We start from the raw sequence: 26259 nt of genomic DNA on the forward strand, positions 1-26259 counted from the left end.
CTGAGGAGTGGTTTCTTACTAAACCACATCTTTTTTGTCACTTAGAAGTCAGGGTAGTTGGATTGTTGATGCATCCCAACAATTTTTACCGCCCTGGCATTTTAAGAAAGCTTATCTGAATCTTGGATTATCACTCGATCAACTGTATTCATTTAGCACTTACTGAGTGTAGAGCAATATACCAAGCACTTGAGAGAGTACAATATAAGACTTTGCCCACCAAATAGAGAAGCAGCATGGCCTAGTGGCAACAGCCCGGGCTTGGGAGTCAAAAGACGTGGGTACTCATCCTGGCTCCGCCACTTGTTTGCTGTGTGACCCTGGGCAAGTCATTTCTTGCACAGGGTCTTCTCACCTGCCTCCTCACTCACACTCCTTTCCCCTGCAAATCCATATTACTCCCTCACAGAGATCTCCGCTCTCTTGACCCCATCCATCTTTCTGAGCACCTCACACCCCACCTCACCTCCCTCTCCTCTCTACCCAGTCCTGATGATCAGATTACTGCTCTCAACTCTACCCTTTCTACTCAGCTAGATTCACTCACTCCCCTTTCCCTTTGCCGCTCTCAATCAATCAATCAATCAATCGTATTTATTGAGCGCTTACTGTGTACAGAGCACTGCACTAAGCACTTGGGAAGTGCAAGTTGGCAACATATAGAGACAGTCCCTACCCAACAGTGGGCAAACCGTACCACTAACCCACAGCCCTGGATCACTGCCACTGTCCACCTCCTTCGCTCTTATGCTCGAGCTGCCGAACGCTGCCGGTGAAAGTCTAAACACCATGCCAAACTCATTCACTTCAAGTTTATCCTTTCCTGCGTTAACTCAGCCCTCTCCTCTTCCAGACAAAACTATTTCTCCTCCCTTATTGACACCCATGGTCATCATCCCCGTCAGGTCTTCCGTACACTCAACTCACTTCTCAGGCCCCCGGTTCCTCCCCCTCCTGCTTCCCTCACCCACAACGATCTGGCCTCCTACTTCATTAACAAAATTAAATCCATCAGGTCCGACCTCCCCAAAGTCACTCCCCCCCTGCCCCTTCTCCAACCCCCCGGCTCTCAACACTCTGTGCTACTCTCCCATCCTTCCCAGCGGTATCCTCAGAGGAACTCTCCTCCCTCCTCTCAAGTGCTACTCCGGCCACCTGTGCTTCTGACCCAATTCCCTCTCATCTCATGAAATCTCTTGCTCCGTCCCTTCTCCCCTCCTTTACTTCCATCTTCAACGGCTCACTCTCCACTGGTTCCTTCCCCTCTGCCTTCAAACATGCCCATGTCTCTCCCATCCTAAAAAAACCCTCTCTTGACCCCACCTCACCTTCTAGTTATCGCCCCATCTCCCTCCCACCATTCCTTTCCAAACTCCTTGAATGAGTCGTCTACACGCGCTGCCTCAAATTCCTCAACACCAACTCTCTCCTTAACGCCCTCCAGTCTGGCTTCCATCCCCTACATTCCACGGAAACTGCCATCTCAAAGGTCACCAATGACCTCCTGCTTGCCAAATCCAACGGCTCCTACTCTATCCTAATCCTCTTCGACCTCTCAGCTGCCTTTGACACTATGGACCACCCCCTTCTCCTCAACACGCTAGCCAACATTGGCTTCACAGACTCCGTCCTCTCCTGGTTCTCCTCTCTCCGGTCGTTCATTCTCAGTCTCTTTTGCAGGCCTCCTCCCCCTCCCATCCCCTTACTGTGGGGGTTCCCCAAGGTTCAGTTCTCGGTCCCCTTCTGTTCTCGATCTACACTCACTCCCTTGGTGACCTCTTTCACTCCCACGGCTTCAACTATCATCGCTATTTTGATGACACCCAAATCTACATCTCTGCCCCTCCTCTCTCCCCCTCCCTCCAGGCTCGCATCTCCTCCTGCCTTCAGGACATCTCCATCTGGATGTCTGCCCGCCACTTAAAACTCAACATGTCCAAGACTGAACTCCTTGTCTTCCCTCCCAAACCCTGCCCTCTCCCTGACTTTCCCATCACTGTTGATGGCACTACCATCCTTCCCGTCTCACAAGCCCGCAACCTTGGTGTCATCCTCGACTCCGCTCTCTCGTTCACCCCTCACATCCAAGCCGTCACCAAAACCTGCCAGTCTCAGCTCCGCAACATTGCCAAGATCCGCCCTTTCCTCTCCATCCAAACCGCTACCCTGCTTGTTCAAGCTCTCATCCTATCCCGTCTGGACTACTGCGTCAGCCTCCTCTCTGATCTCCCATCCTCGTGTCTCTCCCCACTTCAATCCATACTTCACGCTGCTGCCCGGATTGTCTTTGTCCAGAAACGTTCTGGGCATGTTACTCCCCTCCTCAAAAATCTCCAGTGGCTACCAATCAATCTGCACATCAGGCAGAAATTCCTCACCCTGGGCTTCAAGGCTGTCCATCCCCTTGCCCCCTCCTACCTCACCTCCCTTCTCTCCTTCTCCAGCACAGCCCGCACCCTCCGCTCCTCTGCCACTAATCTCCTCACCGTGCCTCGTTCTCGCCTGTCCCGCCATCGACCCCCAGCCCACGTCATCCCCGTGGCTTGGAATACGCTCCCTCTGCCCATCCGCCAAGCTAGCTCTCTTCCTCCCTTCAAAGCCCTACTGAGAGCTCCCCTCCTCCAGGAGGCCTTCCCAGACTGAGCCCCTTCCTTCCTCTCCCCCTCGTCCCCCTCTCCATCCCTCCCGTCTTACCTCCTTCCCTTCCCCACAGCATCTGTATATACATATATATTTTTGTACATATTTATTACTCTATTTATTTATTTATTTTACTTGTACATATCTATTCTATTTATTTTATTCTGTTAATATGTTTGGTTTTGTTCTCTGTCTCCCCCTTCTAGACTGTGAGCTCACTGTTGGGTAGGGACTGTCTCTAGATGTTGCCAACTTGTACTTCCCAAGTACTTAGTACAGTGCTCTGCACACAGTAAGCGCTCAATAAATACGATTGATTGATTGATTTATCTATAATTCTACTTACTTATATTGACATTATTGATGCCCATCTACTTGTTTTGCTTTGTTTTGTTGTCTGCCTCCCCGCTTCTAGACTGTGAGCCATGGCTCAGTAGAAAGAGCCCGGGCTTGGGAGCCAGAGGTCATGGGTTCTAATCCCGGCTCTGCCACTTGTCAGCTGGGTGACTGGGCAAGTCACTTCACTTCTCTGTGCCTGTTTCCTCATCGGAACAGCCAGCCACTGTTCTAAGTGCTGGGGAGGTTACAAGGTGATCAGGATGTCCCACAGAGGGCTCACAGTCTTCATCCCCATTTTACAGATGAGGGAACTGAGGCCCAGAGAAGTGAAGTGACTTGCCCAAAGTCACACAGCTGACAAGTGACAGAGCTGGGATCAGAACCCATGACCACTGGCTCCCAAGCCCGGGCTCTGTCCACTGAGCCATGCTGCTTCTCTAAAATATGACGACAATATTGGGGGAGAGCAGGTTAGTAGAAGGACAGATGACAGTGAAAAGACAGTGAAATGAAGAGAGGAAGATGGAAGTCTAAATATTACTGTAAATTTTACCTCAGAGCTCCAAATGGGTTTCAAGTGCACCTACTGAGAGTCAAAACTAAAGCACACACTCCAAGTGCCGGCACCATTTTTTAAATGGACACCCTCATCTTCTTTGTTCTAAGTCGGGCTGGTTGCAGCACAAGAGGGAATCAATCAATCAATCAATCGTATTTATTGAGCGCTTACTGTGTGCAGAGCACTGTACTAAGCGCTTGGGAAGTACAAGCTGGCAACATACAGAGACAGTCCCTACCCAACAGTGGGCTCACAGTCTAGAAGGGGGAAACAGAGAACAAAACCAAACATACTAACAAAATAAAATAGAATAGATAGGTACAAGTAAAATAAATAAATAGAGTAATAAATACGTACAAACATGTACAAATATGTACAAGGGGAAGCCCTCGAAGACCACGCATAAGCTTCCCCCACAAAACCAAATAAAAATTCCCAGGGCAACGGTAGCAGAAGCTCCAAAGGGAATTTCCCCAACTAGTGCAGTCTTACACCAAATTACTGCTGGGAGTGACTTGGGCATTTTACGGCTCATTTAGGTCACTGATTCTCACAATGACCCCGAAGTTAGGACAGGCAGGCAGTTCTGCCATTTTCTTTCTTTCTGCCATTTTCATTTTTACTGTGTGCTCTGCATTCCTACATCAAAATACTGCTGGGAGTGACTTGGGCATTTTACAGCTCATTTAGGTCACTGATTCTCACAATGACCCTGAAGTTCGGAGAGACGGACAGTTCTGCCATTTTCTTTCTTTCTGCCATTTTCATTTTTACTGTGTGCTCTGCACACAGTGAGCGCTCAATAAATACGGCTGAATGAATTGAATGAATGAATGAAAAACGTCACCATACCTCCTCACTCTGCTTTTGGACCTTGATCTCTGTGATCGGTGAGATCGGCCCCGCCCCCTCGAATGGCTTCGGCTGCGTTTTCTTCTGGACCCATAAGAAGAGCTGCTACTGGAGCGGTGTCTGCGTCTGAAATGTTTAATAGAGATTACGAGTGATTCTATTTAAACAGAATAATTAGCCATTTCCTATTCAACTGTTTAATAATAATGGCATTTATTAAGCACTTACTATGTGCGAAGCACTGTTCTAAGCGCTGGGGAGCATACAAGGTGATCAGGTTGTCCCACGTGGGGCTCACAGTCTTAATCCCCAGTTTACAGATGAGGTAACTGAGGCACAGAGAAGTTAAGTGACTTGCCCAAGTCACACAGCTGACAATTGGTGGAGCCATGACCTCTGACTCCAAAGCCTGGGCTCTTTCCACTGAGCCATGCTGCTTCTTGTTTATTAATTCATTCATTCAATTGTATTTATTGAGCGCTTATTGTCCGCAGAGCACTGGACTAAGCGCTTGGGAAGTACAAGTTGGCAACATATAGAGACGGTCCCTACCCAACAGCGGGCTCACAGTCTAGAAGGGGGAGACAGACAACAAAACAAAACATGTGTTCAGGTGTCAAGTCATCAGAACAAACAGAATTCAAGCTAAATGCACATCATTAACAGAATAAATAGAATAGTAAATATGTACAAGTAAAAAAGAGTAATAAATCTATACAAACATATATGGAGAATATATATGGAGAGTCTCCACAAACATGGAGAAGCAGCGTGACTCAGTGGAAAGAGCCCGGGCTTTGGAGTCAGAGGTCATGGGTTCAAATCCCGGCCCCACCAATTGTCAGCTGTGTGACTTTGGGCAAGTCACTTCACTTCTCCGTGCCTCAGTTACCTCATCTGTAAAATGGGGATTAAGACTGTGAGCCCCCCGTGGGACAACCTGATCACCTTGTAATCTCCCCAGTGCTTAGAACAGTGCTTTGCACACAGTAAGCGCTTTGTAAATGCCATCATCATCATAATTATTATTATTATTATTATTATTATTATTATTATTATTATTATTATATACAGGTGCTGTGGGGAGGAGAAGGAGGTAGGGCCTGATGTCAATATCTCTCAGATTCTAAATGCCTATTTAAGGCAAAGAGGTTTCACGCATATGTACTGAGTGCTTATTGTGTGCAAAGCACTGTACTAAGCACTTGGGAGAGTACACTATAACAACAAACGGACACATTCCTGCCCACAATGAGCTCACTGTCTAGAGGGGGAGATAATAATAATAATAATAATGGCATTTATTAAGCACTTACTATGTGCAAAGCACTGTTCTAAGCGCTGGGGAGGCTACAAGGTGATCAGGTTGTCCCATGGGGGGTTCACAGTCTTAATCCCCATTTTACAGATGAGGTAACAGGCACAGAGAAGGGAGACAGACATTAATATAAATAAATAAATAAATTACAGGTAGAGGTTTCTTCTCATCTCCTTCACCTTGAAATATGTTTGCTCATTCATTCATTCAGTCATATGTACTGAGCGCTTACTGTGTGCAAAGCACTGTACTAAGCACTTGGGAGAGTACATTATAACAACAAACGGAGACATTCCTGCCCACAATGAGCTCACAGTCTAGAGGGGGAGACAGACATTATTATAAATAAATAAATAAATAAATTACAGATATAATAAATGAATTACATGTAGAGGTTTCTTCTCATCTCTTTCACCTTGAAATGTGTTCATTCATTCATCCATTCTACTAAGCGCTTACCGTGTGCAAAGCACTGATGTTGCCAACTTGTACTTCCCAAGCACTTAGTACAGTGCTCTGCACACAATAAGTGCTCAATAAATATGACTGATTGATTGATTGATACTAAGCACTTGGGAAAGTACGATATTCATTTCATTCACTCAATCGTATTTACTGAGTGCTTAGCACTGTACTAAGTGCTTGGGAACAACAATATACAACGATACAACGATACAACAATAAACGCTTAGAACAGTGCTTTGCACCTAGTAAGTGCTTAATAAATGCCATCATCATTATTATTATTATTATTAATAATAAACAGACACATTCCCAGCTCACAACGAGCTGACAGTCCAGAGGGGACCTACATGCCAGTACCGCGTCTAACTCGATTTACCAAGGCACCGTACACTTCATTAAAAGGTACTAAAAACTTTACAGTTTTGAAAACCCAAATCTGAATTTTTAAACCCAGAAAAATTTCAAGGACGGAAAAGCACGCTGCGGTTAGCAAACGAGGATAGATTTTCCCTCCTCGCTGAAAAGTGCAAATAGTCCCGCTCACCTTTTTTCGTAAGAATGTGAACGAGACTGAAGATCTCTCGACCACGATCGCGACTTTGACCTTGACTTTCTGCCTGACTTCTTATGGATGAACGTCCTATTGTCCGAAGAACTGCTTGACGACGAACGTCGACGATGCTTCTTTTTTCTCCGACTTCGACTTTCTTCTTCCGTGTCTGATGAACGACGCCCCATGTTTATAGGCTGAAGTCGAACAGAAACGACAGTTAATGGTTCCAATTTCTTTGACGTGGAAGAAGTAGCTTTCGGGAATTGAGAGGTTATTTGAATTTCACCGGTTAAGCCACAGTGTCCCCAAGAAAATGAATTGATTACCACTGCAAATATTTGTCAGGTACTCACAATATGTACTGCATTAGTATATTCATTCATTCATTCAATCGTATTTATTGAGCGCTTATTGTGTGCAGAGCACTGTACTAAGCGCTTGGGAAGTACAAGTTGGCAACATATAGAGATGGTCCCTACCCAACAATGGGCTCACATATGGTGCTGGTTCAGGGAAAATGATTCAAACCCAGTCCCTGGCCCACAGGAAGCAGCTCACAGTCAGTCAGTCATACGTAATAATGATAATTATAACAATAATGGCATTTATTAAGCGCTTACTATGTGCAAAGCACTGTTCTAAGCGCTGGGGAGGTTACAAGGTGATCAGGTTGTCCCACGGGGGGCTCACAGTCTTCATCCCCATTTTACAGATGAGGGAACTGAGGCCTAGAGAAGTGAAGTGACTTGCCCAAAGTCACCCAGCTGACAATTGGCAGAGCCGGGATTTGAACCCATGACCTCTGACTCCAAAGCCCGGGCTCTTTCCACTGAGCCACGCTGCTTTTGGATCTGAGAGATTATTTAAATTGAATCAATTAAGCCACAGTGTTCCCAAGAGAATGAATTTATTACCACCGCAAACATTTGTCAAGTACTCACAATATGTACTGCGTTAGTATATGGGGCTGGTTCAGGGAAAATGATTCAAACCCAGTCCCTGGGCAAAAGGAGGCAGCTCATAGTCAGTCAGTCATACTTACTGAGCGCTTACTGTGTGCTCACCTCCTCCAGGAGGCCTTCCCAGACTGAGCCCCCTCCTTCCTCTCCCCTTCCTCCCCCTCCCTATCCCCCCCGCCTTACCTCCCTCCCTTCCCCACAGCATCTGTATGTATATATATATATATATATATACACATATATGTTTGTACATATTTATTACTATTTATTTTACTTGTACATATTTATTCTATGTATTTTATTTTGTTAATATGTTTTGTTTTGTTGTCTGTCTCCCCTCCCAGACTGTGAGCCCACCGTTGTCTCTAGATGTTGCCACCTTGGACTTCCCAAGCGCTTAGTCCAGTGCTCTGCACACAGTAAGCGCTCAATAAATACGATCGAATGAATGAATGCAGTAAGTGCTTGGAAGACGGCAATCTAACAATATCACAGACATAGTCCCAGCCCACAATGAGCTCACAGTCTAGATGGGAAAGGACAGACTGAAAATAGTTCAAATAGGAATCACACCAACAAGGAAAACAGGTTAAAAATCCAACTGTTGGAGAGTACTGAAGTAAAAAAAAAATGACAGTTCTCTGCCGTTTGTAAGGAAAGGACCTCTGGCCCCTTACTGCTCTAGGGAAATTCATTCATTCATTCATTCAATCGTATTTATTGAGCGCTTACTGTGTGCAGAGCACTGTACTAAGCGCTTGGGAAGTACAAGTTGGCAACATATAGAGACGGTCCCTACCCAACAGTGGGCTCACAGTCTAGAAGGGGGAGACAGAGAACAAAACAAAACATATTAACAAAATAAAATCAATAGAATATGTACAAGTAAAATAGAGTAATAAATATGTAAAAACATATATACATATATACAGGTGCTGTGGGGAAGGGAAGGAGGTAAGGCTGGGGGGTGGAGAGGGGAATTCAGAGGAAATCAGTCCTCCGTGAAAACATATAACAATAATTATCATATTTCTAGACTGTGAGCCCGCTGTTGGGTAGGGACCGTCTCTATATGTTGCCAACTTGGACTTCCCAAGCGCTTAGTACAGTGCTCTGCACACAGTAAGCGCTCAAGAAATACGATTGAATGAATGAATTTATTAAGCGTTCACTGTGTTTGTGCAAAGCACCGTACTAAGCACTTGGGAGAGTACACTATAACATCAGACACATTCCCTGCCCACAACAAGCTCCCAGGATGGTGACCTGCCCTCAATCATCTACAGAGTGAGGTTGTACCAGGCAGAGTGGGTCAGATGGAGGAGGGTCAATCTGATAATGATGGCATTTATTAAGCACTAACTACGTGCAAAGCACTGTTCTAAGCGCTGGGGAGATTACAAGGTGATCAGGTTGTCCCACGGCTCACAGTCTTCATCCCCGTTTTCCAGATGCGGTAACTGAGGCCCAGAGAAGTGAAGTGACTTGCCCAAAGTCACCCAGCTGACAAGTGGCGGAGCCGGGATTTGAACCCACGACCTCTGACTCCAAAGCCCGGGCTCTTTCCACTGAGCCACGCTGCTTCTCAGTCTCAGTCTAGTCTTCTGAATGCCCTGGGGCCCGGGGCTGCATGGCACAATACTTTTAACTACACTCTACACCTCTGGGCAGGGAGAGAAGGATGCCTTTTACTACCAATGGTGGCCAAAATAAAAGAGAACAAGATACAAAATTGCAATACTACTACTACTACTAATAATAATAATAATAATTGTGGGATTCTAAGCATTTGCTATGTGCCCAGCGCTGCACTAAGTGCTGACAGTCAAGATTTTCATATTTTGTCTCTGTGCCTGTTACCTCATTCATTCATTCAATCGTATTTATTGAGCGCTTACTGTGTGCAGAGCACTGGACTAAGCGCTTGGGAAGGACAAGTTGGCAACACACAGAGACGGTCCCAGGGCTTAGAACAGCACCTGGCACACAGTAAGTGCTTAAATACCACAATATTATTATTATTATTTTTTCATTGTTGTCATTAGCTAGTACAGGACTAGACTAGACACTGTTTAGAGGCCAGAAGCCCTCTGATCTTTCTACTTGCTGAAGAGATTCAATATTACTGATTAAAATGGACACTCATATACGGTTTCCCAGGAACCATACTTTGAGACTCATACCAATTAGCTAATTTCCAGCTAGTCGACATGTACACAGTGCGAGGGAGAGAAGGAAGCCTTTTACTACCAATGGCGGCCAAAATAAAGAGAACAAGATACAAAATTGCAGTACTACTACTACTACTACTAATAATAATAATAATAATTGCGGGATTCTAAGCGATTTGCTATGTGCCAAGCTCCGCGCTAAGTGCTGACAGTCAAGATTTTCATATTTTAATTTGTCTCTGTGCCTCAGTTACCTCATTCATTCATTCAATCGCATTTATTGAGCGCTTACTGTGTGCAGAGCACTGGACTAAGCGCTTGGGAAGGACAAGTTGGCAACACATAGAGACGGTCCCAGGGCTTAGAACAGCACCTGGCACACAGTAAGTGCTTAAATACCACAATATTATTATTATTTTTTTTTCATTGTTGTCATTAGCTAGTACAGGACTAGACTAGACACTGTTTAGAGGCCAGAAGCCCTCTGATCTTTCTACTTGCTGAAGAGATTCAATATTACTGATTAAAATGGACACTCATATACGGTTTCCCAGGAACCATACTTTGAGCCTCATACCAATTAGCTATTTTCCAGTTAGTCGACATGTACACTGTGTGAGGGAGAGAAGGAAGCCTTTTACTACCAATGGTGGCCGAAATAAAGAGACCGAGATACAAAATTGCAATACTACTACTAATAATAATAACTGTGGTATTCTAAGCATTTGCAATGTGCCAAGCACTGTGCTAAGTGCTGACAGTCAAGATTTTCATATTTTAATTTGTCTCTGTGCCTCAGTTACCTCATTCATTCATTCAATCATATTTATTGAGCGCTTACTGCGTGCAGAGCACTGTACTAAGCGCTTGGGAAGGACAAGTTGGCAACACATAGAGACGGTCCCAGTGCTTAGAACAGCACCTGGTACACAGTAAGTGCTTAAATACCACAATATTATTATTATTATTTTATTATTGTTGTCATTAGCTAGTACAGGACTAGACTAGACACTGTTTAGAGGCCAGAAGCCCTTTGATCTTTCTACTTGCTGAAGAGATTCAATATTACTGATTAAAATGGACACTCATATACGGTTTCCCAGGAACCATACATACTTTGAGCCTCACACCAATTAGCTATTTTCCAGTTAGTCGACATGTACACTGTGTGAGGGAGAGCAGGACGCCTTTTACTACCAATGGTGGCCAAAATAAAGAGAACAAGATACAAAATTGCAATACTACTACTACTAATAATAATAATAACAACTGTGGAATTCTAAGCATTTGCTATGTGCCAAGCTCCGCGCTAAGTGCTGACAGTCAAGATTTTCATATTTCAATTTGTCTCTGTGCCTCAGTTACCTCATTCATTCATTCAATCGCATTTATTGAGCGCTTACTGTGTGCACAGCACTGTACTAAGCGCTTGGGAAGGACAAGTTGGCAACACATACAGATGGTCCCAGTGCTTAGAACAGCGCCTGGTACACAGTAAGTGCTTAAATACCACAATATTATTATTATTATTTTATTATTGTTGTCATTAGCTAGTACAGGACTAGACTAGACACTGTGTAGAGGCCAGAAGCCCTTTGATCTTTCTACTTGCTGAAGAGATTCAATATTACTGATTAAAATGGACACTCATATACGGTTTCCCAGGAACCATACTTTGAGCCTCATACCAATTAGCTATTTTCCAGCTAGTCGACATGTACACTGTGTGAGGGAGAGAAGGAAGCCTTTTACTACCAATGGTGGCCGAAATAAAGAGAACAAGATACAAAATTGCAATACTACTACTACTACTAATAATAATAATAATAACTGTGGGATTCTAAGCATTTGCTATGTGCCCAGCGCCATACTAAGTGCTGACAGTCAAGATTTTCATATTTTAATTTGTCTCTGTGCCTCAGTTACCTCATTCATTCATTCAATCGTATTTATTGAGCACTTACTGTGTGCAGAGCACTGGACTAAGCGCTTGGGAAGGACAAGTCGGCAACATACAGAGACGGTCCCTACCCAACAGCGGGTGCCGTTATCATTCATTCATTCATTCAATCGGATTTATTGAGCGCTTACTGTGTGCAGAGCACTGTACTAAGCGCTTGGGAAGGACAAGTTGGCAACATACAGAGATGCTCCCTACCCAACAACGGGTGCCATTATCATTCATTCATTCAATCGGATTTATTGAGCGCTTACTGTGTGCAGAGCACTGTACTAAGCGCTTGGGAAGGACAAGTTGGCAACATATTGAGACGGTCCCTACCCAATCCTGGCAGAGTCACTGGTGTCTCAAAGCCTCAATGTTTATTTTGTAAAATGGAGAGAGCAACAGTACCTATACAGCACATTATTGTTCTTAGGTAAGCAAATAATCTCCTCTCTATTCTGATGACTTGACACCTGACCACATGTTTTGTTTTGTTGTCTGTCTCCCCCTTCTAGCCTGTGAGCCCGTTGTTGGGTAGGGACCGTCTCTATGTGTTGCCAACTTGTTCTTCCCAAGCGCTTAGTACAGTGCTCTGCCCACAGTAAGCGCTCAATAAATATGACAATGAATGAATGAATCTCTAAAATGGGGATTAAGAAAGACTGTGAATCTACATGGGACGTGGACTTTATCCAACCAGATTAGCCTGTGTCCATCCCAGTGCTTAGAACAGTGCCTGGTACACAGTAAGTGCTTAAATTCATTCAATCGTATTTATTGAGCGCTTACTGTGTGCAGAGCACTGGACTAAGCGCTTGGGAAGTACAAGTTGGCAACATATAGAGACACTCCCTACCCAACAGCGGGCTCAGAGTCTAGAAGGGGGAGACAGACAACAAAACAAAACATATTAACAAAATAAAATAGAATAAATATGTACAAATAAAATAAATGGAGTAATAAATACGTACAAACATATATACATATATACAGATGATGTGGGGAGGGGAAGGAGGTAAGGCAGGGGGATGGGGAGGGGGAGAAGGGGGAGAGGAAGGAGGGGGCTCAGTCTGGGAAGGCCTAATAATAATAGGCCTAATAACAATAATAATATTATTATTATTGTTATTAGCTAGTACAGGACTGGACTAGACACCATTTAGAGGCCAGAAGCCCTTTGATCTTTCTACTTGCTGAAGAGATTCAATATTACTGATTAAAATGGACACTCATATATGGTTTCCCAGGAACCATACATACTTTGAGCCTCACACCAATTAGCTATTTTCCAGCTAGTCGACATGTACGCTGTGTGTTCAAACAAGAGCTCGTTCTTTCATTCCCCAAATTGTCCTCCTCACAGCCTACTCCATTCCATTCTCCACCAGATGTTCTCTCTACTCAGAACATTCCTCCCCCAATTGTGGCTCAGTGGACAGAGCACAGGCTTTGGAGTCAGAGGTCACGGGTTCAAATCCCAGCCCCGCCAATTGTCAGTTGTGTGACTTTGGGTAAGTCACTTCACTTCTCTGGGCCTCAGTTCCCTCATCTGTAAAATGGGGATTAGGACGGGGAGTCCCCCGTGGGACAACCTGATCACCTTGTAACCTCCCCAGTGCTTAGAACAGTGATTTGTACATAGTAAGCGCTTAATAAATGCCATCATTATTATTATTATGATCAATCGATGTATTTATGGAGTGCTCACTATGTGCAGAGCACTGTACTAAACACGTGGGATAACACGATCCCTGCCTTCAAGCTCTTAAGCCCTCTCTTCTTCAAGGAGCCTAATTTCCTAGAGCCCCAACTTGTCTCCCCTCCCATTCCCAGAGCTAAACTCTCCTTCCCCAAGGGCCTCCCTTCAAAGTCTTCCTCCCCAAGGTCCCCAAAGGAGAAGGAAAATGGTCTACTGGAAATAGGAGTCAGATCTGGCTTCTAATCCCAGCCCTGTCGATTGCCTGCTGTGTGACCTTGGGCAAGCCACTTCCTTCTCTCTGCCTCAGTTTTCTCATCTGCAAAATGGGGATTCGATGCCTGTTCTCCCTCCTACTTAGACTGTGAGTCCCACGTGGGACAGGGACTTATGTCTGACCCGATTAACTTGCATAATAATAATAATAATAATGGCATTTGTTAAGCGCTTACTATGTGCAAAGCACTGTTCTAAGTGCTGGGGGGGGGGGGATACAATGTGATCAAGTTGTCCCACGTGGGGCTCACAGTCTTAATCCCCATTTTTACAGATGAGGTAACTGAGGCTCAGAGAAGTGAAGTGACTTGCCCAAGGTCACACAGCAGACTTGTGGTGGAGCCGGGATTCGAACTCATGACCTCTGACTCCAAAGCCCGGACTCTTTCCACTGAGCCACGCTGCATCCAACCCAGCATTTAGAACAGTGCTTGGTATATAGCTTGTACTTCCCAAGCGCTTAGTACAGTGCTCTGCACACAGTAAGCGCTCAATAAATATGATTGATTGATTGATTATAGCGTGCACTTAAATACCGCAATAATTATTATTATTCCTCGACCTCTGGAACATCAATCCAATGAGGCTTATCATGTATGGATAAGTATATGCATGTATGTATGACCATTTATACATCATGGCAATATTAACAATGGTAATAATAATAGTGGCATTGGTTGAGCACTTAACAATTAGCCATTTTCCAATTTGTTTGCCGGGTGTCCAAATTAGAGGTCATTCTTTCATTCCCCAGAGCCCCAGGTTTTGCAAAGACCACTCCACTCCCTTCTCCACCATTAGTCCTCTCTACTCAGAAATATTCATCATCAATCGTATTTATTGAGCGCTTACTATGTGCAGAGCACTGTACTAAGCGCTTAATATTCCTACCCCGATCAATCAATCGGCTAATAGGTTCTACGTGCTGAGGTAGATCATCACATCAGACACAGAGTACCTGAGATTGGGTGTGAAAATGTACTGGACCCTTTCGAAGATCACATAATCCCACTAATACATTTATAAAAGCGGGTCGGGGCTGGACAAAATTCAGTGAAAAACTGCACGATTTTTCAGCGCAGCTCTGGAAGCAAAGTTAGGAAAATCAGAACCTCCAAGAGGCTTGCTCGCGTGAACAAAACTTCAGGTTTAAAGATTGATATGAGAGAAATCAAACATCGCCGAAAGAACAATTCCTTAGTTTTACATTATTAAGAAAACAAACACATTTTATTCATTCATTCATTCATTCAATCATATTTATTGAGCACTTACTGTGTGCAGAGCACTGTACTAAGCACTTGGGAAGTACAAGTTGGCAACATTCATTCATTCAATCGTATTTATTGAGCGCTTACTGTGTGCAGAGCACTGTAATAATAATAATAATAATGATGGTATTTGTTAAACGCTTACTATGTGCAAAGCACTGTTCTAAGCACTGGGGGGGCTACAAGGTGATGAGGTTGTCCCATGTGGGACTCACAGTCTTAATCCCCATTTTACAGATGCGGTAACTGAGGCTCAGAGAAGTTAAGTGACTTGCCCAAGGTCACACAGCAGACATGTGGCGGAGCCGGGATTCGAACCCATGACCTCTGACTCCAAAGCCCGGGCTCTTTCCACTGAGCCACGCTGCTGTACTAAGCGCTTGGGAAGTACAAGTTGGCAACATATAGAGACGGTCCCCACCCAACAACGGGCTCACATTCTAGAAGGGGGAGAAAGTTACTCATTCATTCATTCAATCGTATTTATTGAGCGCTTACTGTGCGCAGATTTGTTTTTGAGGACATCCCGGCTCCACCACTTGTCTGCTGTGCGACTCTGGAAAGTCGCTTCACTTCCTTGGGCCTCAGTTACCTCATCTGTAAAATGGGGATTGAAACTGAGCACCACGCGGGACAGCAATAAATACAATCGGATGAATGACGGGGACTGTGTCCAGCTCGATTAGCTTGCATCCATCCCAGCACAGGGCCCGGCACACAGTAAGTGGTCAGCAAATACCACAGTTATTATTTTAAAGGAAGTTGCGTAAACCTATTTGTTATTTTAAAGCATTTATTGTTCCCGATGCAGCAGGGACCGTCTCTATATGTTGCCAACTTGTACTTCCCAAGCGCTTAGTACAGTGCTCTGCACACAGTAAAGCGCTCAATAAATACGACTGAATGAATGAATGAATGATAGACCATAGCTTTCCCTACATTCAAAGCCCTCCTAAAATGTCATCTCTTCCAACAAGCCTTTGCTGATTAATTCCATAACAAGCTACACTGTGTAAACCCATCAGCAAACTCTTACCCAAGTCACTTTAACTTCTCTGTACCTCAGTTCTCCTGTTCTTCCTTCTATTTAGACAGGGAGCTCCAAACAGGACAGAGACTGTGTCCAAACAATTCCCTTATGTCTACCCTAGTGCTTAGAAAAGTGTTTGACACACACAAAGCACTCCTCCAGGAGGCCTTCCCAGACTGAGCCCCCCATTTTTCCTCTGATCCTCCTCCCCATCACCCCCGCAACTCTGCCCTACCCCCTTCCCCTCCCCACCAGCCTTGCATATATTTGTACATATTTACTACTCTATTTTATTTGTACATATTTACTATATTTATTTTATTAATGATGTGTATATGGCTATAACTCCATTTATTCTGATGGCATTGACACATCTGCTCTTTTTCATTGTCTGTCTCCCCCTTCTAGACTGTGAGCCCATTGTTGGGTAGGGACCGTCTCTATATGTTGTCGACTTATACTTCCCAAGCGCTTAATACAGTGCTCTGCACACAGTAAGAGCTCAATAAATACGACTGAATGAATGAACAAATACCATATAAAGTTATAACATTATGAGTTTATTTATGACCATCCTCCGTGTTTACATGTAAATACTCATATATTCTGACTACTCACTGTGCCCCGATCTCACCTATTTTGCTGCCTATCACTTTCCTGTGTCCTCCCCATAACCTGAAACTCCCTTCCCTTCACACCAGATCACCATTCTCCCCACCTTCAAAGTCTCAGTAAGGTTACATCTCCTCCAAGAAGCCTTCCCTGATTAAGCCCTCTTTTCCCCCTCTCCCTTCAACATCATCTATGCACTTGGATCGGTGACCTCTGGAAATTTGATATTCACTACATCCTCCCCCCCCACAGCTGTTATGTACATATCTATGAATTCTATATTCTATAGAATAAATATAATATTCTATATTATAAATTATTTACAGTAATGTCTGTCTCCTCCTTTAGACTGTAAACTCACTGTGCACAGGAAATGTGTCTAGCAACTTTGTTGTATTGTATTCTCCCATGTGCTTAATACTCCTGAATATTTTTTGGGTTGTGTTCCTCGTTACAGTACAAAATTCTTGTGGACGGTGATTTTCTCTGCCCTGCCCAAGCACCCGGTAAAGGGCATCATTCCAACCGGGCATTTAATAATTAACACCACTAGTACTATTCCTAAAATGTAATTTTTTTTACTCTTTCCCTTTAACCAATATTGTCAGTACCACAAACATCTGAGAGGCTCTTTTTCCAAAAGGTAATCCAGCACATATAAGACTTGCATTTTATTTTTCTCAATCTGACACTTTTCCTTCCAGGAAAATCCATCACCACCTACAAAGGGATAAGAATGCTGCCTCTAGGAAGCTTACTGTCTTAGAAAGCTTTTCAAACTGATGCCAATTTCTAGTGATTTGAATTCTGAAAGTCACAAATAAAATCAGGGGTTACCCAGAAAAGCAAACTGGTTACATGAAACATACCCCAAATGTAATTTTGTACTTATATTTCCACACTTCAGATGTTATTAAAATAAGTCACTTGTCCCCCACCTCTTAGGTGGAAATACTACATGGTATGCAAGTTCAAAAAAAAGGTTCTAACCAAGATTTACAACCGAACTACTAGTTTTCTGTAAAGCACTAAAAGGCATGTTTGGCCCCACAAGTATTCATAAAGATTTATTATGTGAAACTGTGCACTAAAATATTTATGCAAAGAGCTTTTAAAGAAATAAAAACTTGGAGAAAATAAGCACTAAGGCAACTATGAGGTCATTTTGCAGGTCAAATCAGTGCCCCAATATTAGGTTTGAATCACTCAAACCATACAATTAACCCATCCATTTGGAAAATAAAAAACAAAAATAACAATCTTCAAGAAGGCCTATGATCTAGAATGCAACGCACACGAGAAGTTCTAGGAAAAGGAAGGTTAAAGCATTTTAGTATTATTAAAATATTCCCTCAAAACAAATGAAAGCAATGAAAAAATTATATCCATAACATATATCTAACAAAGCGCTTAGGGCAGTGCTTGACAGATAGTAAGCACTTAATGCAACAATAATAATAGTAATAATAATTACAACCTCATCATATAATGATAAATTAAAACCCAAGCTTCCCCTGGTTCCATGTCAGTCTGGTGGTTAACTCCGTGGCTCAATGGAAAGAGCACGGGTTTAGGAGTCAGAGGTCATCATCATCATCATCAATCGTATTTATTGAGAGCTTACTGTGTGCAGAGCACTGTACTAAGCGCTTGGGAAGTACAAGTTGGCAACATGTAGAGACCGTCCCTACCCAACAGTGGGCTCACAGTCTAAAAGGGGGAGACAGAGAACAAAACCAAACATACTAACAAAATAAAATAAATAGAATAGATATATACAAGTAAAATAAATAAATAAATAAATAAATAGAGTAATAAATATGTACAAATATATATACATATATACAGGTGCTGTGAGGAAGGGAAGGAGGTAAGATGGGGGGATGGAGAGGGGGACGAGGGGGAGAGGAAGGAAGGGGCTCAGTCTGGGAAGGCCTCCTGGAGGAGGTGAGCTCTCAGCAGGGCCTTGAAGGGAGGAAGAGAGCTAGCTTGGCGGATGGGCAGAGGGAGGGCATTCCAGGCCCGGGGGAGGACGTGGGCCGGGGGTCGACGGCGGGACAGGCGAGAACGAGGTACGGTGAGGAGATTAGCGGCGGAGGAGCGGAGGGTGCGGGCTGGGCTGGAGAAGGACAGAAGGGAGGTGAGGTAGGAGGGGGCGAGGTGATGGAGAGCCTTGAAGCCCAGGGTGAGGAGTTTCTGCCTGATGCGCAGATTGATTGGTAGCCACTGGAGATTTTTGAGGAGGGGAGTAACATGCCCAGAGTATTTCTGGACAAAGACAATCCGGGCAGCGGCATGAAGTATGGATTGAAGTGGGGAGAGACACGAGGATGGGAGATCAGAGAGAAGGCTGATGCAGTAGTCCATACTGTTCTAAGCGCTGGGGGGGATACAATGTGATCAAGTTGCCCCACGTAGGGCTCACAGTCTTAATCCCCATTTTTACAGACGGGATAACTGAGGCTCAGAGAAGTTAAGTGACTTGCCCAAGGTCACACAGCAGACTTGTGGTGGAGGCGGCATTCGAACCCACACCCTCTGCCTCCAAAGGCCAGGCTTTTTCCACTGAGCCACGCTGCTTCTCTATAAGGGAGGTATTTGTTAAGCATTTACTGTGTGCCAACCAGCGTACTAAGTGCTGGGACAGACACAGGAGAATTGGGTTGGACACAGTCCCTGTCCCACAAGAGATGAAGCCTAAGGTAGAGGAAGAACATGTATTTAACCCCCATTTTACAGATGAGGAAGTGGAGGCACAGAGAAGTTAAGTGACTTGCCCAAGGTCACGGAGCAGATAAATCATTTATTTATTTATTTTACTTCTACATATCTATTCTATTTATTTTATTTTGTTAGTATGTTTGGTCTTGTTCTCTGTCGCCCCTTTTAGACTGTAAGCCCACTGTTGGGTAGGGACCGTCTCTATATGTTGCCAACTTGTACTTCTCAAGTGCTTAGTACAGTGCTCTGCACACAGTAAGCACTCAATAAATACGATTGATTGATGAGCGGCGGAGCTTGTATTAGAACTCGGATCCTTCGGATTCCCAGGCCCCGGCTCTTTCCACTAAGCCACAAAAGTCATCGGGACCAGAGGAGGGGAACAGTGGGGGCACTGGGAATTTAAAGTGGGAGAATTCTCTCATGCGCCTCTCTTTGGTATCTTCTTCCATTCAGTTCATTCATTCACTCATTCAATCGTATTTATTGAGCACTTACTGTGGGCAGAGCACTGTACTAAGCGCTTGGGAAGTACAAGTCGGCAACATATAGAGATGGTCCCTACCCAACAACGGGATCACAGTCTAGAAGGGGGAGACAGATGACAAAACAAAACATGTGGACAGGGGTCATCAGAATAAATAGAAATAAAGCCAGATGCACATCATTAAGAAAATAAATAGAATAGTAAATATGTACAAGTAAAATCAATAGAATAATAAATCTGTACAAACATATATGCAGGTGCTGTGGGGAGGGGAAGGAGGTAGGGCGGGGGGGATGGGGAGGAGGAGAGGAAAAAGGGGGCTCAGCTACATCCTAAAATGTGGCAACCAGAACTTCCTTCCTCTCCCCCTCGTCCCCCTCTCCATCCCCACCATCTTACCTCCTTCCCTTCCCCACAGAACCTGTATATATGTATATATGTTTGTACATATTTATTACTCTATTTATTTTTTTATTTTACTTGTACATATCTATTCTATTTATTTTATTTTGTTAGTATGTTTGGTTTTGTTCTCCTTCTAATAATAGTAATAATTGGCATTTGTTAAGCGCTTACTATGTGCAAAGCACTGTTCTAAGCGCTGGGGAGGATACAGGGTGATCAGGTTGTCCCATGTGGGGCTCACAGTCTTAATCCCCATTTTACAGATGAGGTAACTGAGGCCCAGAGAAGTCAAGTGACTTGCCCAAGATCACACAGCAGACATGTGGTGGAGTCGGGACTCGAACCCATGACCTCTGACTCCAAAGCCCGTGCTCTTTCCACTGAGCCATGCTGCTTCTAGACTGTGAGCCCACTGTTGGGTAGGGACTGTATCTATATGTTGCCAACTTGTACTTCCCAAGTGCTTAGTACAGTGCCCTGCACACAGTAAGCGCTCAATAAATACGATTGATTGATTGATTGATTGATTGATTGATAGGAGTAGACCGATACGCGAATCAGCCCGGTCTAGTGGATCAATCAATGTCTCAGTCTTCTAGTCTTCCCTGTTGCCTCCCCCAATCCATCTCTCTCCCAGCCCCACAGCAGTGCCCCAAACCTGCAAGCTAGCTTCCCAAGCGCTTAGTACAATGCTCTGCGCACAGTAAGCGCTCAATAAATACGATTGAATGAATGAATGATCTCCCTGCTCCAATTCTCTGTCTCCAACTGGCCCACAGCAGGCTGACGAGACTACCTAAGCCCCGCATTCCCGGAGAGGAATCCACCCAGGGCCTGCTCACAGGACCGGGACCAAGTCAGCTCTCACCTTAGTCAATCAATCAATCAATCATATTTACTGAGCGCTTACTGTGTGCAGAGCACTGGACTAAGCGCTTGGGAAGTACAAGTTAGCAACATATAGAGACAGTCCCTACCCAACAGTGGGCTCGCAGTCTAAAAGCGGGGGACAGAGAACAAAACCAAACATACTAACAAAATAAAATAAATAGAATAGATTTGTACAAGTAAAATAAATAAATAGAGTCACTGTCTCCCGGATCCCAACCGATCCTCACATCTGCCGGGGAGCCAAGCCTCTCCTACCCCTCCGTAACAACCCCTCCCTATTCCCTGCGTCTCCAGCCCGTCTCCACAATTTCTTCCCACGGGCAAAAAAACTGTGTTTCTGATGGCTGACTTTGACTTTTTGACTCTGAGCCCCCTCCTTCCTCTCCCCATCCTCCCCCTCCGCAAAAAAACTGAGTTTCTCAGGGCTGACTTTGACTTTTTGACTCTGAGCCCCCCTCCTTTCTCTCCCCATCCTCCGCCTTACCTCCTTCCCCTCCCACAGCGCCTGTATATATGTATAGATGTTTGTACATATTTATTACTCTATTTTACTTGTACATATTTATTCTACTTATTTTATTTTGTTAATATGTTTGGTTTGGTTGTCTGTCTCCCCCTTCTAGACTGTGAGCCCGCTGTTGGGTAGGGACCGTCTCTAGATGTTGCCGACTTGTCATCATCAATCGTATTTATTGAGCGCTTACTGTGTGCAGAGCACTGTACTAAGTGCTTGGGAAGTCCAAGTTGGCAACATATAGAGACAGTCCCTACCCAACAGTGGGCTCACAGTCTAAAAGGGGGAGACAGAGAACAAAACCAAACATACTAACAAAATAAAATAGAATAGATATGTACAGGTAAAATAAATAGAGTAATAAATATGTACAAACATATATACATATATACAGGTGCTGAGGGGAAGGGAAGGAGGTAAGATGGGGGATGGAGAGGGGAACGAGGGGGAGAGGAAGGAAGGGGTTCAGTCTGGGAAGGCCTCCTGGAGGAGGTGAGCTCTCAGTAGGGCCTTGAAGGGAGGAAGAGAGCTAACTTGACGGATGTCCACAGGGAGGGCATTCCAGGCCAGGGGGAGGACATGGGCCGGGGGTCGATGGCGGGACAGGCGAGAACGAGGTACGGTGAGGAGATTAGCGGCGGAGGAGCAGAGGGTGCGGGCTGGGCTGGAGAAGGAGAGAAGGGAGGTGAGGTTGTCCTTCCCAAGCGCTTAGTATGGTGGTCTGCACACAGTAAGCGCTTGATAAATACGATTGAATGAATGAACGACTTAACACAAGAAATCATGACGGTGTTGGTGACATCGTATCCGTCTGCTGTACTGTACTTTCCCAGACACCTAGCTCGGCACACAGCAAGCACTCGATAAATACAATCAATCAATCAATCAATCGTATTTATTGAGCGCTTACTGTGTGCAGAGCACTGTACTAAGCGCTTGGGAAGTACAAGTTGGCAACATATAGAGACAGTCCCTACTCAACAGTGGGCTCACATTGATCGGTATCAGAATGGCACAGTGAACTTGCAAATGATAATAACTGAGGTATTTTTTAGGCGCTTACTATGTGCCAGGCACTGTGCTAAGCGCTGGGGCGGATACAAGCAGCGTGGCTCAGTGGAAAGAGCACGGGCTTTGGAGTCAGAGGTCGTGGGTTCAAATCCCAGCCCCATCACTTGTCAGCTGTGTGACTTTGGGCAAGTCACTTCACTTCTCTGGGCCTCGGTTCCCTCATCTGGAAAATGGCGATGAAGACTCTGAGCCCCTCATAGGACAACCTAATTACCTTGTATCTACCCCAGCGCTTAGAACAGTGCTTTGCACATAGTAAGCGCTTAACAAATACCAACATTATTATTATTATTATCATTATTATTATTATTATTACAAGCAAATTGAGCTGGACATGACCTCTGTCCCACATGGGGCTCATAGGCTCAATCCCCGTTTTCCAGATGATTTTACATTTCTGTACAATGGGGATTAAGAGTGTGAGCCCCACGTGGGACAACCTGAACACCTTGTATCCTCCCCAGTGCTTTGCATATAGCCAATCATTGTTATTATTATTACTATTAACAAATAACAATCATTAACAAATCATTAACAAATGCCATCATCATTATTATTATCATTATGAGGTAACTTGAGGCCCATAGCAGTGACGTGACTTGCTCAGGATCACACAGCATTCATTCAAGAGCTCGGGCTTTGGAGTCAGAGGTCGCGGGTTCGAATCCCAGCTCCTCCATGTGTCTGCTGTGTGACCTTGGGCAAGTCACTTAACTTCTCTGCGCCTCAGTTACCTCATCGGTAAAATGGAGATTAAGACTGTGAACCCCACGTGGGACAACCTGATCACCTTGCATCCCCCCCCCCCCAGTGCTTAGAACAGTGCTTTGCACATAGTAAGCGCTTAACAAATGCCATTATTATTATTATTCATTCATTCAATCATATTTATTGAGCGCTTACTATGTGCAGAGCACTGTACTAAGCAGACAAGTGGCAGAGCCGGGATTAGAACCCAGGACCTCCCGACTCTCAGGCCTGTGCTCTATCCACTAGAAAATCCTGCAAAACGTGACGTGCGACTACAGTGCCTCCTTGCACCACTTCAGCCCCCTTTTAGACTGTGAACCCACTGTTGGGTAGGGACTGCCTCTATATGTTGCCAACTTGTACTTCCCAAGCGCTTAGTACAGTGCTCTGCACACAGTAAGTGCTCAATAAATATGATTGATTGATTGATTGATTCAGCCCAAAGAATGTTAGCACGATATTTTACTGCCACATTTTCAGAGTTCTGGCTGGTCACACACTGCATCCATCAATCAGTGGCACTTATTGAATAACAATGATATCTTTTAAGTGCTTACTATGTGCCAGACACTGTACTAAGTGGTGGGGTGGATACACTTCATTCTCAATTCATTCAACTCCTCCATTGTAACAGAACATTAAATGGTCCGTTTTCCCTGATGATCAATCAATCAATCATATTTATTGAGCACTTACTGTGTGCAGAGCACTGTACTAAGCGCTTGGGAAGTACAAGTTGGCAACATATAGAGACAGTCCCTACCCAACAGTGGGCTCACAATCTAAAAGATGAGGAGTTGTTATTAGCTGCCTTGAGGTATGTCAGAGCCACATAAAATGAACTCAGCATTTTAAATGAAGCCATGTTTTCTCCAACTCATCATCATCATCAATCGTATTTATTGAGCGCTTACTATGTGTAGAGCACTGTACTAAGCGCTTGGGAAGTACAAATTGGCAATATATAGAGACAGTCCCTACCCAACAGTGGACTCACAGTCTAAAAGGGGAGACAGAGAACAAAACCAAACATACTAACAAAATAAAATAAATAGAATAGATATGTACAAGTAGAATAAATAAATAAATAAATAGAGTAATAAATATGTACAAACATATATACATATATACAGGTGCTGTGGGGAAGGGAAGGAGGTAAGATGGGGGGATGGAGAGGGGGACGAGGGGGAGAGGAAGGAAGGGGCTCAGTCTGGGAAGGCCTCCTGGAGGAGGTGAGCTCTCAGCAGGGCCTTGAAGGGAAGAAGAGAGCTAGCTTGGCGGATGGGCAGAGGGAGGGCATTCCGGGCCCGGGGGATGACGTGGGCCGGGGGTGACAGTCCAACTGTCTTTGGAATGGTAGATACCATTGAAATTTAAAGTAAAATCATCTAATCTAGCTGTGAACATCACCAAGTAATCATGACGGGCTGACATCCACAGGTTCTGCTAAGTGATAATGTAGATTTGGGGAAACTGAACTGTGGAGAGATTCATGACTTTCTCAGTCCTTCAGTCAGTCAGAGGAATTTGAGTGCTTACTATGTGCAGAGCGCTGTGTTCAGCACTTGGGAAAGTACAGTATGAAAGAGTTGACAGACACAACCACTGCCCACCAGGAGCATACAGTCTACAGGGGACCTTACGCGTGGCTCAGTGGAGAGAGCACGGGCTTTGGAGTCGGAGATCATGGGTTTGAATCCCGGCTCCACCACTTAGCTGTGTGACTTTGGGCAAGTCACTTAACTTCTCTGTGCCTCAGTTACCTCATCTGTCAAATGGGGATTAAGACTGTAAGCCTCACGTGGGACAACCTGATCACCTTGTAACCTCCCCAGTGCTTAGAACAGTGCTTTGCACATAGTAAGCGCTTAATAAATGCCATTATTATTATTATGCTCTTAGACAGGTAATTTAGGAAGGGTGAATTTCCACAGCTAGACAACCTGATCACCTTGTAACCTCCCCAGCGCTTAGAACAGTGCTTTGCACATAATAAGCGCTTAATAAATGCCATTATTATTATTATTATTATTATATACAAGCAAATCGGGTTGCGTGCTTAGTATGCGCTTTGGGAGAGTACAATACAACAGGATTAGCAGACACGTTCCCTGCCCATAATGACCTTTCAGTCTATTTATAATTTCAGTCTATTTAGACTGTGAGCCCACTGTTGGGTAGGGACTGTCTCTATATGTTGCCAACTTGTACTTTCCAAGCGCTTAGTACAGTGCTCTGCACACAGTAAGTGCTCAATAAATACGATTGGTTGATTGATTGATATAATTCAAAGATATGTTTATAAGTGCTGTGAGCCCCCTCCTTTCTCTCCCCCTCCTCCTGCCTTACCTCCTTCCCCTCCCCACAGCACCTGTCTATATGTATATATGTTTGTACATATTTATTACTCTATTTCACTTGTACATATTTATTCTATTTATTTTATTTTGTTAATATGTTTTGTTTTGTTCTCTGTCTCCCCCTCCTAGACTGTTAGCCCGCTGTTGGGTAGGGACCATCTCTATATGTTGCCAATTTGTACTTCCCAAGCACTTAGTACAGTGTTCTGCACACAGTAAGCGCTCAATACAATTGAATGAATGAATGAAAGTGGGGTGAATATCACACGTCCAAAGGTCACAGATCCCAATGCCTAGATGACCCAGAAGGGAAAGCGAACCAGGGGAAAGAGTCCTTAATCCAGGAAGGCCTCTTGGGAAAGCTTTTTGGAGAA

The 26259-nt window shown here is 44.4% G+C and overlaps 1 protein-coding gene across 1 annotated transcript in view; it reads right to left on the reverse strand.

The window, feature by feature from the left end:
• LOC119926622 (serine/Arginine-related protein 53-like) overlaps positions 1–26259 on the reverse strand; it is a 260440-nt gene that overhangs the window by 228943 nt on the left and 5238 nt on the right. The window contains exons 3-4 of the mRNA XM_038744779.1: positions 6718–6920; positions 4391–4516 (exon numbers count right to left, since the gene is read on the reverse strand). Of these exons, the coding sequence (XP_038600707.1) occupies positions 4391–4516; positions 6718–6920 (329 nt within the window). The remainder of the gene's footprint in view (positions 1–4390; positions 4517–6717; positions 6921–26259) is intronic.

This window comes from Tachyglossus aculeatus, chromosome 1, assembly GCF_015852505.1.
Source record: "Tachyglossus aculeatus isolate mTacAcu1 chromosome 1, mTacAcu1.pri, whole genome shotgun sequence".
In the NCBI taxonomy this organism is placed as follows: Eukaryota; Metazoa; Chordata; class Mammalia; order Monotremata; family Tachyglossidae; genus Tachyglossus; species Tachyglossus aculeatus.